The following is a 17406-nucleotide window of genomic DNA, read 5'->3' on the forward strand; positions in this document are numbered from 1 at the left end:
TAGCCTGGATGGTCCAGTGTTGCCAGAGACTTTAACATCTGCCGTTTGCTGATCCTAATCAATTTCTTATTTAAAGGGAACATCGTTAAAAAGCTTCCACGGAAGACTGCAGTTTTCCTAAATGATACAGCCATCTTCTGTGTGGAGCTGGACAGTGAATGCCAGAACATCCAATGGCTGAAAAATAAAGAGGAAGTGAAACCCAGCGACCGAATCTCCATCACGTGCTCTGGGAAGCAACACACCATGATCATCCGAGAGTGTAAGATGGAAGATGCTGGTGAGATTGTCTTCCTGGCTGGTGAAAGCAGGACTTCTACCCAGTTCACTGTGACCAGTAAGCTTTGCTTTTATCTGGCCTTGATGTTGGGTCTTCCTTAGCTGGCAGGTCCTCCCATGTTAGGTCTGTTGTTTTAGGTGCTGCCAAGGTAGGTTTGGTGTCCTAGGACAGCAGAAGGTTTGATGTTGGCCACAAAAAGCAAACAGCCTGAATGACAGTGTTATGAAATGTGGTAGAGAGATCAAAACAGAGAGAGGAGAGTCCTGGGGAAACAGCAGGGCATAAACATGTGTCTTCTCCTTACCAACCTCATTTTGTGCTGGAGTGGGTGCAAACTGGTAACTGAGTAAAACATGGGGTGAGGGACATGCATGTTCTCCTCATCAAGAGGTGTTAGAAAACATCACATAAGTTGCATAAGTCATTTCATTGTACACAGAGCTCTGTGTGTCACCTACTCCCTGACCCCCACCTTCCAAAATAATTAGTTTATCTGAGGAATATTTATCAGTTCTTGCTCTGGGGATAGTTCTTCTAGCAAACAGGGGCCATTTATCCCTCCTGCTCTCTCTTTGCTGAGGATTTGGAGGGGAGAGTCAGCCAATGTTCAGTTCCTGCCCTAGGTCTTCAGTCTGCAGAGACCTGAGGGTAGCTTGTGGGTGTGCTGGCTGTGACAGGGAAGTAGAGAGGTGCCCTGGATATTTTTTGTCAGAATATTTCCATTCTAGCAAGCAAAAACATCTCTAGAGGAACATCTACACACACACAAAACATTTAAAGGGCAGTTAAAAGTTCACCAAACTTTGATTTTAGCTTCTTAAGCTGTTTGCATCCAAGTATAATATAGTAATATCAATATGAAAAACCCTGCAAGAGAAAGGGGAGATGTTTCCTCCTGAAGATATAGTTTCCTTCCTTCTGTGGAGACCAGCAGAGCTGTGTCCTCTCTCATCCTTTGACACGACAAAGCTGTCAAGACCCTGTGAAAGTAGCGATGGTGGAAGAAGGGACCTTTGTCTTGATCACCTTTGCTTGGGGGCACTGACAGAAGATGCAGGCTGGAGATTCCTTCAGCTGGCACATCTGATCTGAGCAAGGGTTTCTGCAGAGAAAGCAGTAGCAGCAGGTGCAGTGTCAGTGAGATTGGACCCAAAATGAAATTCTGATGAAGTGGCCTGATTTTATGAACTTTTGTGTTGATAGCATTGCCTTTTCTGGGCAAAAGCTGCTTCATTTAAGGCAGAGAACTGCGTGTGATTTCTGGCTCTTCTGCAGTTCCAGTTTCCATTGTTCAAGTCCCCAAGTCTAGTCACCATTTGGGAAGAATAATTCTTCTTTTCTCCCACTGCCACCTCCAAATCACAATTACTGAGCAGTAAAAAGCAATCTTTGAATAAAGGTTTATAACTGCTGTGTTGTCTAAACTTGGCTGGGGCATTCTGATGCTACTGAGACAAAATGAGGAAAAAATGGGGTGTCACACTTAGCTTTGTGGCAGTTTCCAAGGTATTTGGAAACATTTAATGTTCAGCCAAGTGCCTATTCCACAGGAAAAGCAAAGTTCTGGTTGATTTTGGACTCTGCTCTTTAATCTATGAATCGAATGTTGATTCATGGAATAGTAAAAGAGAAGGAGCTGCCTTCCCACAAACAGGAATCTCTGAACAAAATATTACATTACAGTTTCTGATGGTAAGGTCAAGAGATCTGATTCCAGGGTCTAGTGTCCAGCTTAATACTGCACTAATGGAACCTTTGGTGTCCAGCTCTGACCAGCAGTAACTGACAGGCTGGTAACTCTGCACCCCCAACCACCCTGTGTCTATTTGTGCAATGAAGGAAAAGAATATCACATTGAGATTTCCTATTTTTACACTTTGTGCATGTCTGATTGTCTGCTTGAAGGATCCTGTGTACTATATTCACTTTTTTTTTTTTTCCCAATTAGCTGGACAGATCAGTGTTGCCTGCTTTTGTATCATTTATCAGGCAAACAATGTTAATATATGATTTGCTCAGTATCTTATATTGTTACCACTTCAGCTTTAAAGGTGGGCAAACCGAGGCAGGGAGATCAGTTGTGCCAGAGTTTGGTTTTTGGTCTAGGCCCATTGTACAGGCTCCCTTTATAGTCATGAATACTTGAGTATCTGCACTGTGTGACTCATTTCACCTGCCTCACACACCTTCTTTAAGCTGGATGAATTGCTCCTCAGTGTGTCCTCCTTGGGATTCCAGTTGGAGTCTCGTTGACTGACTTAAGCCAGACACCCAAAATTAAATGAAATGAATCCTTTCACATGTCAGTAGATATGTAACTAGAGCATACCAGGTAATTCCTGGCTTCTTGACAGTATCAGTGGCAGCACATAATAAATAACCCTGGTGGGACTTGAGCATTCTCTAAGGGGGTTCAAGAGGAATGAGAGAGTGAACGTAAATCTTCATTCTGTAAAAACCTGCAGGGCTACATTTGAGAGCTCAGGTACTGTTAACCAGCCACATCTTCTCAACTGTAGAGCCTGATGGGGAAAAATTTCTTGGTCATTTCCTTTTGAAGTTAATTCCCCATCCCCAAAAGCTGTGTCTGTATAACTTGCTAAAACAGAGATCCCCAAGGGTGGCTGTCAGTCTTGGGAGACAAAGTTACAACCCACCTTCTGAGTGGGGTCAATGTAAAACAGAGGAGTGATACCCAGAGGAAAGTGGCTGGAGAGAACAGCCAGGCCTGTGTAACAAGCAACTGAGATCTCCATAACTCTAAAACCCAGGCACTGTTTGTTCATGTCTATCTTTTCTTTCCCAAATAATAGAATCATTCTGGTTGGAAAAGACCTCTAAGATCATCCAGTCCAACCATTAACCCAGCACTGCCAAGGATACCACTAACTCGTGTCCCTCAGCATCATATCAACGTGGCTTTTAAGCATCTCTAGGGATGGTGACTCCACCACTTCCCTGAGCAGGCCTGACAACCCTTTTGGGGCAGAAACATGTCATCCCAGTTGTACAAAGTTTAGCTGCTCTGTGTTGAAAACTGCCGAGGATCTGGATTGACATGTTGTAGTGTATGGTTGGAACAGGTTCTCAAGAAGAAATGGAGGACAGGCTCAGACTGAGTGGGCTTACATTTGTGCCCAGGATGCCACCCCTGTGTGTGAAACACTGCAAAATATTGCCACACTCTTCCTTGATGCAGTGGTGCCTTGACATACATTGGTTCTCTCAGGCACGTGTATATTCCTGCCTGTTGGGATGGGGATGGTTGAAATTCTGACAGAAATACCAGGAGATCTGCAATATCAGTGTAACTATCCCTGTGCAATGATGTCTGGTAAACAGGACAAAGTTGTGCCACCTTGCCAGAGTAATCCCATTGAGATGTTTTCATTTTAATATTTTTTTTTTTTTCCACCTGGGTTCACACCAGGGAAGTGGAGCAGGAATTGGGGGCACAGAATTTTGCACAATCTTTGAGGGTGGCTTTACCCATCTTCTGAGTGACAATAACAAGCTGAGAGTTGGTCTGCTTTGCCCAGGAGATTCACAGGATGTGGTGTGGGTCTGTATCTGGCACTGAAGATTTCAGCTTGTGAATTGCTCATTGTAGACTCTTGGTGCAAGACAATTGCAATATTGTGTAGAAACCACATATGTTGAGCTGTGGAGGTAGGAACATTGTACGTCTTTGTGTAATGGATCCCCAAAGCATCTCCTACCCATTCACTTGCTTTTTCCATCCCACATCAATGTTTTGTGAAAGTTTGTTAAGCAAGAGCAGCATTTAGTCCAGCATAAGCTTTCTGGGGAAGGCGGGGTGGCTTTTCCACTCTGCCATAAAAATCTTGCTCTGTTTTGACTTCCATTTGTTTGATTCTTTCTTTTCGACTTGTGCAGCTCCCAAAAAACCTCCCACCCAACCTCCAGCTGACCCTGTGGTGAAAAATAAAACAGAAACCTCAGTGACACTGGCATGGTCCCCTCCGAAGATGAGCCGCCCCGTCCCGGTCGATGGCTACGTGGTGGAACGCAAGAAACTGACTGGCTTCACCTGGGTGAGGTGCCACGAGTCTCACGTCCCTGTCACAGAGTTCACAGTCAACAACCTGTCAGAAGAGGCTGACTATCAGTTCAGAGTGTCTGCAGTCAACACCTACGGGCAGAGCCCCTACCTGGAGTTCCCGGGGAGCATGCGCCTCGGTGAGCACAAAACCATCACAAAACTGGTCCTTCTGGGCCCATCTGCCACATGGGGGCTTCTCAGGATGTTTCCCATGACTTTGAGGAGGGTAGACTTGCACAACAGAACCCCTTTTTCCCTTCGGGCTAGTTCTTCTGTCTCGTTTCAGCCAGCTGAGCACCACCTCAGCGGTGGCGGTTGGTGCTGCTGTGGTAGAGCTGTGAGATGCTCCAGTGTCTCAGCTCAGGTTGTGTGAGAGGCAGAGCTCTCTGCAATGGGCTGTGAGCCTGGAAGTGCTGCTCCTAGACCTGCTATGAAAGGAAAAATTGAGGTGGGCTTATAAAACAATTTTCAATACAGAAAAGAGATACCAAACACATACAGAATATTCAGGGGTGATCCTTGTGTCCAGTTCTGGAGCCCTCAATGCAGGAAGTACATAGACCTCTTGGAGAGAGTCCAGAGGAAGACCAGAAAAGATGATGGGAGGGCTGGAGCAGCTCTGCTCTGGAGCCAGGCTGGGAGAGTTGAGGTGTTCAGCCTGGAGAAGAGAAGGCTCCAGGGAGACCTGAGAGCAGCTTCCAGTGCCTGAAGGGGCTCCAGGAAAGCTGGGGAGGGGCTTGGGACAAGGGCAGAGAGTGAAAGGACAAGGAGGAATGGTTTTAAGCTGGAAAAGGATACATTTAGGGTAGATATTAGGAATAAATTATTTCCTTTGAAAGTCGTGAGACCCTGGCCCAGGTTGCCCAGGGAAGCTGTGGCTGCCCCATCCCTGGCAGTGTTGAAGGGCAGGTTGGATGGGGCTTGGAGCAACTTGGGCTGGTGGGAGGTGTCCCTGCCCATGTAGGATGTTTGGAACTGGATGATCCTTAGTGTCCCTTCCAATCCAAACCATTCTATGATTCTATGATTATTTTTTTTCTATGATACTGTCATGAAAACCAGGTTCTAGTCAGTCTCTCTTGAATTTTAGAGTTGCTAGGAGAAATATGGGTGTTTTACTTGATTTTTAAGATGTTAGTGTGCCCATAGACTCACTGTAAGCAATGAGTTTGGTTCTTTGCTTTGATTCGTTGCACTGGACAACAACTGCACAGACCTTAATTATACTTATTGTGTCTTCATTTTCCTCAGGTATCTGAACATACCTGTGTTTCTTTAGAATATCTAGAAGTGACTAGTGGGCTGGGTGACCTCCTTAGGATCCTTCTGAAATCTAAGGATAACTCAGGTTATTAAATAAACAGCTCACTTGTTTCAGGTTTGTTTTGCCTTTAGGGAAAAAAAAAAAAAAAAAAAAGTAAATATACCTGTTGTTTTTTCCCTGTAGAAAGAGGAGTTACCCTCATGCTAGAGGTTACCTGCAGCAGTAGAAATCTGCTCCTGTTGACCAGCTGTGCATTGTCTTCAGTGCATGCAAATTGTATAAGGCTGCAGGATGTTATTCTCATGTCTTGTTTACCCCCCAAAATTTCAGAGAATCATGGAATGCCACGTTGGAAGGGACCTCAAGGGTCATCTGCTTCAACATTTCTAGGTAGAAACCTGGTTTAGGTGAGATGGCCCAACACCCTGTCAAGCTGAGTCTCAAAAGTGTCCAGTGTTGGGTAATCCACCACTTTTCTTGGGGAGATTACTGATGTCTGACTATTCTCATAGTGAAAAATGTTCTTCTGGTGTCTGCTTTCTCAGGAAGAACTGTTCTCCAGCATGGCAGCCTTGTGTCCTTTGCTCTCAGAGATATGTGTTGTTCTTCTTCCCTAGAACCTGTCCTGGCTGTGAAAACCCCACTAACAACTGTTGAAGCTGTACCAGGAGGAGATGCCCTGTTTACTCTTGACCTTACAAAGATGTGTTCTGGCACTTGGTACCTTAATGGTAAAGTCTTACAGGAAAGTGAGACGTGTATCATTAAGAGAACTCAAAATACTCACACCCTTATAATAAAGAACGTCACCAAAAGCCATGATGGAGCAGAAGTAAAATTTGTTGCCAATAATATTGACACCAGCACCAAGATGAGAGTGAAAGGTATTTATTTTGATCATTGTCCTTTCTTCTTCCAGTCAAAAGGCAGTTGTTGTGACCTGATGATGAGAAATGGGGCTGGAGGGCTTTCACTGTTGCCTGGTCTGTAGGAAGTACCTGGAATTGCATCATGTGAACTAACATGGGTCCTGGTACTGACCTCACCACAACAATACAGAGGTCAGAGTTTGTCCAGCTGGTTGGTATCTGAACAAGGCTGCTTAACATCAGCTCATGATTTTCTGTAGTTCATGGCCATCAGTCCATGGGTTCTGTCACCAGATCCACCACTGAGCCACCTTAAACCAGTAACTTCACCTCCAGGTTCGGCCAGTCTTTCTGACTGTAGAAGAGCCTTTCAAAAGTAAAGGATCATGAATTACTAACAATGTGCTTGTTTGTTTGTTTCTTTCTTTGTTTTTTTTTCTTGGAGGTATTTCTAGTCTACCACAGATGTGTGTTATGTGCAAGTTAGTGTCATGTAACTCAATTTAGCATTGAGAGCTGGATGCTCCAGCTTTCCTCTATTGGAATGGTGGTAAGATCTGTATCTACCCACATTGCATGGCAAAAGGTAATGACTAGACATTCATTCTGGAAGGATGTGTTTGATTTTTGGTGAAAATCCCTGCAGAAGCCTATTTAGAGTATTACTGACCAGCAGAAAGATGTGAAGTTTCTTTGTTTTTCCTCAGTGACTCAGGCAATAAACCCAATTTGGATCTCCTGAACTGGGAAGATTTGCTTGGTATTGACATGAGTGTGAGGGCAGGAGCAGGACCTAATACATTTTCCAAGATCTCAGAGTCTACAGCAGACTCATGTCAGGGACAGGTTGTCTTGATATAACTTGAAATAACAAAGCCTTTGCTCTTGGCAGGTGCTGCAGTGAGATTTACCAACAAGAGCAGAGATATAGAAAAGGTTTCTGCTCGGCTGCGGGAGGAAACCAAACTTCAGGCTGAGCTTTCAGACACAGAGGCCACTGTGAAGTGGCTGAAGGATGGGAAAGAACTCAAAGCCAATGAAAAATATGAACTGCAAACTGTGGGGAAGAGGCGCATCCTGAAAATCCACAGCACTGCAGCAGAGGATGCTGGAGTCTACGAGTGCGTTTGTGAAGAGGATAAAATGCTCTATCAGCTTTCAGTGAAAGGTACGGGACTGTCTGAGCTGCCTGTTCCTGCCCCAAGCCAACAGAGTCACCAAGGGATGGAAGGGGAGTGTTCCAGAGGCAGTGCAGGGAGCTGTGGGAACTCCCCATCAACATCTAGCTTGGACAGTGTCTGTGGTCCCAGAGCAGGAGAACTTGGGAGTGAATACAGCTGCCTCAGTGGCAAGAGCTGTGCTTTCACTGAGATTGGTGTCTTGATATTCCACAAGAACTTGGTGTTATTTCATGATATTGAATGCTGGGCAGGGAAAAGGTGCTCTTGTTATGAAGAAATTCAGGCACAGATGCATGTGATTCCCTGCCTGCCCTATAATTGCTCTGTGGTATTGGACAAGTCACTGAGGAGCCAGTTCAGCTCTGACTAAAAATCTGATGGACCAAGGTCATCTTGGCATCATGAGATATTTCTTTTTTTGTTATTTGTTTGGGTTTTCTTGTTTGCTTTCTGTCAAAAAAAGGGGGCCTACAGGAAAGCAGGGAGGGGCTTTTTACAAGAGCATGGAGTGATAGGACTAAGGGAACAGTTTCAAACTGGAAGAGAGAAGATTTAGATGAGATATTAGGGAGAAATTCTATCCTGTGAGGGTGGTGACACCCTGGTCCAGGCTGCCCAGAGAAGCTGTGGCTGTCCTATCCCTGGAAGTGTTGAAGGGCAGGTTGGATGGGGCTTGGAGCAGCCTGGGCTGGTGGGAGGTGTCCCTGCCCATGCAGGGGGGTTGGAACTAGGTGATCTTTAGGGTCCCTTCCGACCCAAACCATTCCATGAATAAGAACACACCTTTCCAGGTCATGTTGGATGGCTTAACTCATTGCTCCAGGCATTCAGATGGAAGGATGTATAAAACGAACAGCCAAATGTATTTTTCTTTTCATGTTTCCTGCTCATTAGTTTTGAACCAGCCCAGCTCTGTAGCTGTTCTGGTGTTTGGCAGGTTTTGCTTTCATGCCAGTCCCTTCACTACTGCTTGCCTGCTTTGCACCTTATGGGCACATCCAGTCCCAGAGTGAGACTTGAACCTTTACCCTGAACCGACAGCACTAAGCCTCCCTCTTACAAACCTTCCCATCTGTGCAGGCTTTGATGAAGTTCATAGGAGAGTTACCTCTGTCTTAATTGGACCAGGTTTGGCTAAAAAGCTCCAGTGTGTCCCCAGACTGTTCCTCATGGATGTTGTCTAGATATCTACTGAGGGTCAGGGTGTACAGGCTGACTCCAAGGCAGTCTTGTCTGTTGTCAGACCTTGTCTGGGATGAGCTCTGTAGCTATTTTGCTTCAAAATGGAAAATTCACTTTGTAAAGCCCTTTGGTTCCTCTGTTCTGCCCTGTAACTCGCCCCTCACCTTCTTCCCAGCAATGATCACACTGTCTCTGCGCTGAATACATACAAGGTGCTTCATCACCATGTTTTGCTGGCTTCTTGCCTTCCTTCTGGAGAAACAAAGCTCAAAGGCAGTGTGTATGTTTTGCATTTGACAACTAACTCACTTGGTCATTTGACAGCACTAAGCCTCCCTCTTACAAAAGATAAAAATAATCACTTAAAAATGTGACTACATTTATGGAAGGAGGAATTTGTTGTCTACACTTGGCAGCTGCTCCTCATTTTTGTTTTCTTTTCTGTCTCTGCCTCTTCAGCCTAGTTTTTCAAACTGGCATTGTTATTTGAAATTAGCTGATGGATGTTTCCATGTGCTTTTCACTGTAATGGGTCTATCAGATGAATAATTATGCTATTATTTTTAAATCTGTGTTGAGAAGCCGGGACGTAAATATCAGCTGTTTGCAGCTTGATTCCTGGTGAATCAGCTCTGCTGTGTGTCCTCCTGCAGGACGAAGCTCACAAATGCTGCCCCAGAATTTTGCCTTTCCCCACGTTGGTCGGGTAGATCAGACCCAGCTTGCTGGTGGGTCACCTGATGGGCTGGTCAGCTGTGCCTGGCACACGGACACCACGTGGCTGCCGAGAGGCCACCGCGCTGAGCCGCGGCCAGAGCTGTGTGACCCCCTGGGCCTCCTGCCCAGCAGAGCCCCGGGAGAAAATGCACTTGCCTTTTATCATTGCAGTCCCTCTGCTGCCACGAGGCTTCACGTGCCAGGAGTCCTCTGACACACGACCTCCTGTGTTGGAACAGGACACCTGAGAAGTCTCCTTCGGGCCGCTGGGGTTGTGTTTTTCACTCTGGTTTCCTAAGGAAGCGGAAGGTGCACGAACGAACCCTTCTCCCTCTTCTTTCTCCCACACCTTTTGATCTGTGGGCCGAGATCTCAGCATTAATGGAATTCATGTAGGTTAAATGTAGAGATCTCAGCAGTGTTCAGCCCCTGCAGGCTTCATGGGTGTAGGTGGTTGGGTGGAGGAGAGGGCTGCAGTGCTGTCCTACTGATGGGGAAAGCTTCATTGTTAGGAATCTTAAGAGAATCAAGGGGAAACAAGAAAAAGCAACAAAAAAAATCAGGTTTTCCCTGGTTTAAATGCTTTTTATTTATTTTTTTTTTTTTTCAGGTTTTCCCTAGTTTAAATGCTTTTTATTTATTTATTTTTTTAACTCATAGGCTTTGCTTCTAATAAGCAGAGGTAATAAATCCTAGAAAACAGGACTAGTAGGGACCTGGAGAGGTCAAACACAACCTCCTGTCCCTGACAGAAACTGGTGGTTGAACAGGAAACCTTGAGGAACAGAACTGGAGAGTCTCTTGGCTGCACCATCATGTCTGTCCTGTTTTTGGTTGGGTATTTCTTAGACTGGAGGAGATTTGGGACTAGGGCTTTTCTTTTTTTCTCCTTCTTACCTGTGTACTGCTTGGCAAGTCGATTCCCACTTCATATTTAGGTCTTCAGAGACTCTGCCTGACTGTGCAAGCGGGTGAATATTGGTTCCCTACCGAGTATTTGTCTGTAATTAAAAGCTCTGCCACGGACTTTGAGAAATCTAATGTACTGAAAAGCAAGGAAAATAAATATAAAACACTTGGTAGGATGTTTGAGCTGCAGGAGAAGCCCCACGTGTTGCACCTGGATGTACCACTGATAACACCTTGAGAACAGGAGTCTGAGAGAGTCACACTTAGCTGGTCCAGACCATGGGCTGTAATTTCTTGTTACAGTGCCAGGGGTGAAAGCTGATGCCTTTGCCAGGCATCTTGCAAAGAGTTGTTAATTTGTATTGCTCAAGCATGTTCTTGAAATGAAAGAAAACCCCCAAACATAATCAAGGCTTTGGTTTCAGTAGCTTTGACTGCACAGTCCCAGCAAAGTGATTCACTTGCGTGTGTTGGTTTAAAGTAACATGCTAAGGAGAGGTTTAAAAATTAATTCCATTGCCTAAAATAAGGTGGTACTGTGATTTTAAGCTTTCATTTTTAATTAGGGTATTGGTGGGTTTTTGACTCTTTGCATTGAGGCAATTGGTGACTTAATTATTCCGCGGTGTCTCAATATGGTGCCAGATTTATTGTTTATCTTCTATGATCCTGTGAATTGACAGGAAGAAATTTCTTTCTATTTCAGTCTTACGTGCTATCTGTTTAGATTTTTCTTTTAATATAATCTGATTTACCTAGATTAAATTTTAACCTCTTTTAGAGTAGATTTATTTGCCCGGTGGTTACAATAGAACGACTGAATAACTTTCATTTCTTTCCCTTCAGTTCCTCTGTTTCATTTCTTCCCTCCACTCTTCTGGGTGTTTTCTTAAAGCCCTATTGCTGAGGGCTTCCTCAGCCTAGTGTGTTGTGTGTGTGCTCTGGGTTTTGGACATGTGATAATCAAGTCTATGGTTTCTAAAGGCTGGAAATTTGACTGCTTCTGCATTTGAACCTATTTATTAGATCCATATTAGAGCCATTAGGTCTTATGAATACATAATGTCTACACATTTTTTTTTACCAGTGCTGTGGATATATATTGTCATAGAATCATAGAAGGGTTTGGGTTGGAAGGGACACTAAAGATCATCCAGTTCCAACCCCTTGGATGGGCAGGGCCACCTCCCACCGGCCCAGGCTGCTCCAAGCCCCATCCAACCTGCCCTTTAACACTGCCAGGGATGGGGCAGCCACAGCTTCTCTTGGTAACCTGTTCCAGTGTCTCACCACCCTCAATCTATATTTTGTTTCAGCACTTGCAAGCTTCATAAACAAAGAGAAAAGTGGAGGAGTTATCAGGGCCACTGCTGGAAAACAGGCTGAATTTTTTTCTGAGACCTCAGAGGCCAATATCGTGGTTAAGTGGTACAAAGAGGGCAAAGAAATCACAGCCAGTAAGAAATTCACCCTGGAAGATAAAGGGAAACTGCATAAACTTGTGGCTTCAGCTGTGACAAAAGAGGATGAGGGAACATACACATGCAAAATTGGAGATGACACTCTTACGTTTGATTTAAAAGTCTCAGGTAAGTTTGTGCTGCAAGTACGGGATCAGAGTCTGTGTTAGAAATTCAGGACTGATTTCATGATACTGGTTTTACCACGTGAATCGCCAGATTTTGGGGCCAAGATTGCACAGGCCTATTTCAAAGTCTGTGCCCCTTGCTGCCTCCACACCAGGATTGGTGTTTCTGCAAATCCACAAGGTGGGCAAATAAGATAATGATGGTGTTATGTATTACAGCCAGCACCAGCTTTTAATAGCTTTTAGTAGCTTTTAATAGCTTTTAATGACTCAGACACCACGCTGGCTGAAGAAGCTGAGAGCCACATCTGGCCTTTACTCTCTTAGCTTGGCATGCACATTATCTTTGAACCTCCTGATAAGGTGGTCCTAAAGTCTTCCTTTGAAAGCCCTATGTCCTTCTCTGTCAAGTCGAATTCCTGATTTTGGGAGTTGAGCCTCTCCTGCTATTCCCAAAGGACACTGTGATCTCTGAGACATCTCCCTGCAGCACTGTAAGTGAAGCCATTCCTTCATGGCACAAGCCCACCAGCACAGAGCACGTGTTAAGGCACGTGGCTGCCAGGTCAGTCCCAGAAGAGAAGTGCTTGTCACTGGGGCATTCCAGTCCAGGATGGAGCCAAGAATATAAAATGACACAAGAATTTATCTGTGAAATTCTATATTTGTGAAATTCAGCTGATTCTCTTTGCATGGCCTGGTGGGAACATTTCTTCTTCTGAAAGTGGTTTTCTGGCTTGTGCCTTGAGCCTAATTTTTAAAGCAGTTGCAAGTCACAAATCGAAACCTCACTGAAGGCTTCTCATGATGTGTCCATGTGCTGCAGCACAATGCAATTTAAGAGAAGTAAACTGGGTCTTTGTCACCTGTACCTGCACACCCACGTGACCACCGTGCTGCTCACCAGCCAACCAAACCCAGCAGAGCTGGTTGATGAGCACAGCACTGAGCTTGAGGCAGGCATTGCCACGGGGTGTACTGAGCTGGGGGGATTACTTCCAGGTTACAACTGCTGTTTGCTCAGGCACTCATGCTGTGTTCAGCCTCCTGCTCCCTTTGGTTGAGAACCCAACATGATGCAATTTCACGTCGGGTCTCATTCATGGTCCCTGACTTGATAAATTGAAAAACTGATCTAAAAGAGCCCATCAGGGATGTTTAGACCATCTGATTCCTATTGTCTGATTAAAGATCATTAAGACAGAGTTGAGAAGTTCTCTGGAGCTCCCTTCCTCTGAACAGCAAGTGCAGAGGAAGCCTGTGTGACTACCTGGGTACCTAACTTCTTGGGGACCATGTTTAGGTTTAGTGGGTCCCACCTGTAACTCCTCTAACAACCTGTCCCATGGCTGAGGCAAAGAAAGGTGGTGTCTGCTCAGTAACTGTGTGTCCCCACGGACTTTTTGATAAACAAGGATTGAGTTACATCCTTTTAATAAAACCTGAGGTAGGGCAACTTGCACATGAAAAGATTCCAGAGAATCTGGAAGAAGCACTGCACAGTCAGGGGATTGGCTTAGTGCAGGGAAGTAATCTATGGTAATGAGTTACCCCATTGATCTTGAACTTCAGGACACTGAAGAGCCCATCCTTTGTAATTTAATTTAAAAAATATATTAATTCTAAAATAAATTGAATTTTAAAGTGTTTTTTCAAAATACCAGTTTAGCAGTTGGATGTGTTGGTTGTAAAGTTATTTCCCAGCCAAAATGATTCCATCATTCTATTCTAATGATTACAGTTTTTAATGAAGGATTGGTTCTCTGATGCCACAGACATGCCTGGCATGGGTGTAGCATAGCAATTGTCCTTGGGATACTGAGTGACTGAAAGCAACAGTTGCTGCTGAAAGAAATGCCATCCTAAGCTGAGGTTGGTTGTTGCTGGCAGCCACCAGCTTGCTGTGCAGGCTGGATGGCCTGAAGGGCATGAAATGCTTGACATGGTCAGGTACAGCTTGTTAGCTTGGGGACAGGCTGTGTGGGGTGGGGTTCTTCACCTCTTACACACACGGTGCCTGTCTGCACTTTTACCTTTAGAATACACTTGCAAAAAATGAGTTGATAAAAATGCTGCTTTGTCACTGCACGTGTGACATGCTCTGTGTGTGTGTGTGCACAGCTCTTGTGTGTGTGTGTGAGGGTGTGCACAGCTCCTGTGTGTGTGTGAGGGTGTGCACAACTCCTGTGTGTGTGTGCACAGCTCCTCTGTGTGTGTGTGAGGGTGTGCACAGCTCCTGTGTGTGTGTGAGGGTGTACACAGCTCCTGTGTGTGTGTGCACAGCTCCTGCGTGTGTGTGTGAGGGGGTGCACAGCTCCTGTGTGTGTGTGTGAGGGTGTGCACAGCTCCTGCGTGTGTGTGTGAGGGGGTGCACAGCTCCTGTGTGTGTGTGTGAGGGTGTGCACAGCTCCTGCGTGTGTGTGTGAGGGGGTGCACAGCTCCTGTGTGTGTGTGTGAGGGTGTGCACAGCTCCTGCGTGTGTGTGTGAGGGGGTGCACAGCTCCTGTGTGTGTGTGTGAGGGTGTGCACAGCTCCTGTGTGTGTGTGAGGGTGTACACAGCTCCTGTGTGTGTGTGCACAGCTCCTGTGTGTGGGCACTGGTCTGTGCAGTCAGCAGAGCCCAGGCTCAAGGCATGGAAGCAGGAACCTCTCTCTACTGCTGGAGCTACATGGGTCTCCAGCAGTTGTGAGTTCTGCAGTGTGAGGTTCAGTTTCAGCAGAAAGATGGGATGGTCTTGGCTCATAAATTAACTTGATCCTGTCAAAGCTGAAGAATGAGACATTCTCACATGTACCATGATCTGGTCTGAGGAAGAATTTGTCTAGTGGGACTGACATGGCCTGAAGCTGCACCAGGGGAGGGTTAGACTGGGCATTGGAAAGAATTTGTTTACTGGAAGAGGGGTTGGACAGTGGAACAGGCTGCCCAGGGAGTCACCATCCCTGGAAGTGTTTAAAAGAAATATAGTGCTTAGTGACATGATTTAAGCACTTAATGGGTAAATTAGATTATGGTAGGGGGATTTAAGTTATAGTTGGACTTGATGATCTTCAAGGTCCTTTCCAACCAGGATGATTCTATATTGTGAATGTGGGGCTACAGGAATGGCCTCAGAAATGTGTAAAAGAAAACCCCTCATGACTTCTAACAAGATTTTTTGAGGCTGCTTAGAGCTTTTCAAAGCTGTGGACCTCAATACATGTTCCCTAGAGCTTGCTTGAAATCAGAAATAAGGAGTGGTGATTAAAGTGTCAGCAGCTTGAGGGCAGCTCAGCTTGATTTATAAGATCCAGGAGGATGTAGGAGAGATGAATGTGATTGCCCTGGGACTGACAGCAATTATCTGAAGATCAGAGAAGGACTTTGCACCATCTGTTGGGAAGACAAGCATCAACAGTCATGTGTGTGAATGAGACAGGAGCTGTGAATTAAGGCACATGTCAGGTTTTGTGGGCTCATGATGCTCGGGCAGGTTCTGCTCATGACTCAGTGCACATGCAAGTCTGGTGAGAGAAACAACCATGTCTGCTCTGTAGCAGGTTTCATGACTGACTCCCAAAAGGGAGGCACAAAATGAGAGCACATCAGGTAGATTTTGGTTATGAACCCAGGTAAACAGAGGTTTGCATTGATCTAGAAGTTAATAAAGTACTGGCTTTAATTAGTGTTAATGTCACAGTATAGGCCTAATGGGCTGATGTATAAAGGATTTGTTAATACTGAGCTCTAAACCTGGGGAACGTTCTGTATTAACTCTCTGGATGATTTGAAACTTGGACAAGGAGTTTCCTGGCTGCATCTCAGAAGGGCCTTTTCTGGAGAAGAGAAGGACCCAGAGAGACCTCACAGCAACCTTCCAGTACCTAAAGGAGTGACAGGAAAGCTGGGGAGGGACTTTTTACACAGTTTAAGGATAAGGGGTAATGGATTAAAACAGGAAAAGGGGAGATTTAGGTTAGACATTAGGAATGCATTGTTTAGGGTGAGGGTGGTGAGACATTTGTTGCCCAGGGAAGCTGTGGCTGCCCCATCCCTGGCAGTGTTGAAGGGCAGGTTGGATGGGGCTTGGAGCAGCCTGGGCTGCTGGGAGGTGTCCCTGCCCATGCAGGGGGGGTGGAACTAGGTGATCTTGAATGTCCTTTCCAACCCAAACCATTCTATGATTCTATGATAACCACAGTTTATGGCCATAACTGTTAACACTGTCAATAGTACCCCCAATAGTCACACTGCAGGAGGACCCTCACTCATGTGTACATTTACACCTCCAGAGCTGGAACTTGAGCACCCAAGTGTGGCTAGCAATTAAATAATGATCAATAATTACAGCATCTTAACTTTCTGCTGATGAGCCTGAATCAAGGCATCAACTTCTTTCTCTGTTTCTTCTAGATGAAGCTGTTAACTTTGTCAACAAACCCAAAGCCACTCCAGAAATCTCAGTCAGCCCTTCTGAAAACCTTGAGCTGGCGTGTGAGGTGTCAGCTGCGAGTGGAGCTGTGATGTGGAAGAAGGATCAAACTGAGGTCAAGCAGGACCAGAGGACAACCATCATCTCCCAGGGGACACACCGCAAGCTCATCATCAAGAAGGTGACACAGCAAGACCAAGGGAGCTACACCTGTGAAACAAAGGATGACAGGACAGCATTCCAAGTCAAAGTCAGAGGTGAGGAAAGGATAGAAATGCCAAAAATGAAAGAATATTCCATTCTGAGTAGTATCTTACATTTGGGAGGATCATCACGACCTCTCAGGTGAAATATTTCAGCCCTAGAACTAGATTTTTGGCCATCATGTCAACATTTGATACACACACTTGTGCATCCATGACCAGTTGTAACCACCAAGAAAAAAAAATGGTGGGCAAGGGTGAAAACTTCTGCACCTCTCAATATTAGATGGTGTGTCTGCAAAGAAAACCTCCTGCAGAATCAGTGTGAGGCCATAGGAGGGGTGCAGGGGTAGATGAAAGGGAAGGGGGAGGTATCTGAAGAACTCTGATTAGATGGATAATGAACGGATTTTAGTGACCCAATTGGTCAGAAAAAGAGCAATGGTTCCTGTGTGTGGGTCCACAAGGGCTCATCCCTTCTGCTCCACAGGAAGCCTGGAGATGAATAGGAGGAGAAAAGGAGAGAAGAAGGAGGAGGGTTCAGGCAGTTTGTGTTGCTGCTTTAAGTCACAGGTTCATATCTGTGATCAAATTGTGAGTTTTAAAAATGTATCTCCCAGTTCCCATACACGCATTCACCTCATGGCAGCAAAGTAGAGATGAAGGTGTGTCTGCTCTTCTTGGGCTGTCATGATACTACCAGTCAGGGTGTTCTGGTTTGAGCCAGGATAAAGCCAC

The 17406-nt window shown here is 45.4% G+C and overlaps 1 protein-coding gene across 1 annotated transcript in view; it reads left to right on the forward strand.

The window, feature by feature from the left end:
• OBSCN (obscurin, cytoskeletal calmodulin and titin-interacting RhoGEF) overlaps nt 1–17406 on the forward strand; it is a 183002-nt gene that overhangs the window by 8573 nt on the left and 157023 nt on the right. Inside the window, exons 4-9 of the mRNA XM_009994678.1 lie at nt 77–337; nt 4178–4480; nt 6225–6491; nt 7369–7644; nt 11782–12054; nt 16447–16722. Coding sequence (XP_009992980.1) covers nt 77–337; nt 4178–4480; nt 6225–6491; nt 7369–7644; nt 11782–12054; nt 16447–16722 — 1656 coding nt within the window. The remainder of the gene's footprint in view (nt 1–76; nt 338–4177; nt 4481–6224; nt 6492–7368; nt 7645–11781; nt 12055–16446; nt 16723–17406) is intronic.

This window comes from Chaetura pelagica, unplaced genomic scaffold (genome assembly GCF_000747805.2).
Source record: "Chaetura pelagica isolate M959 unplaced genomic scaffold, ChaPel_1.0 scaffold130, whole genome shotgun sequence".
Classification (NCBI taxonomy): Eukaryota; Metazoa; Chordata; class Aves; order Apodiformes; family Apodidae; genus Chaetura; species Chaetura pelagica.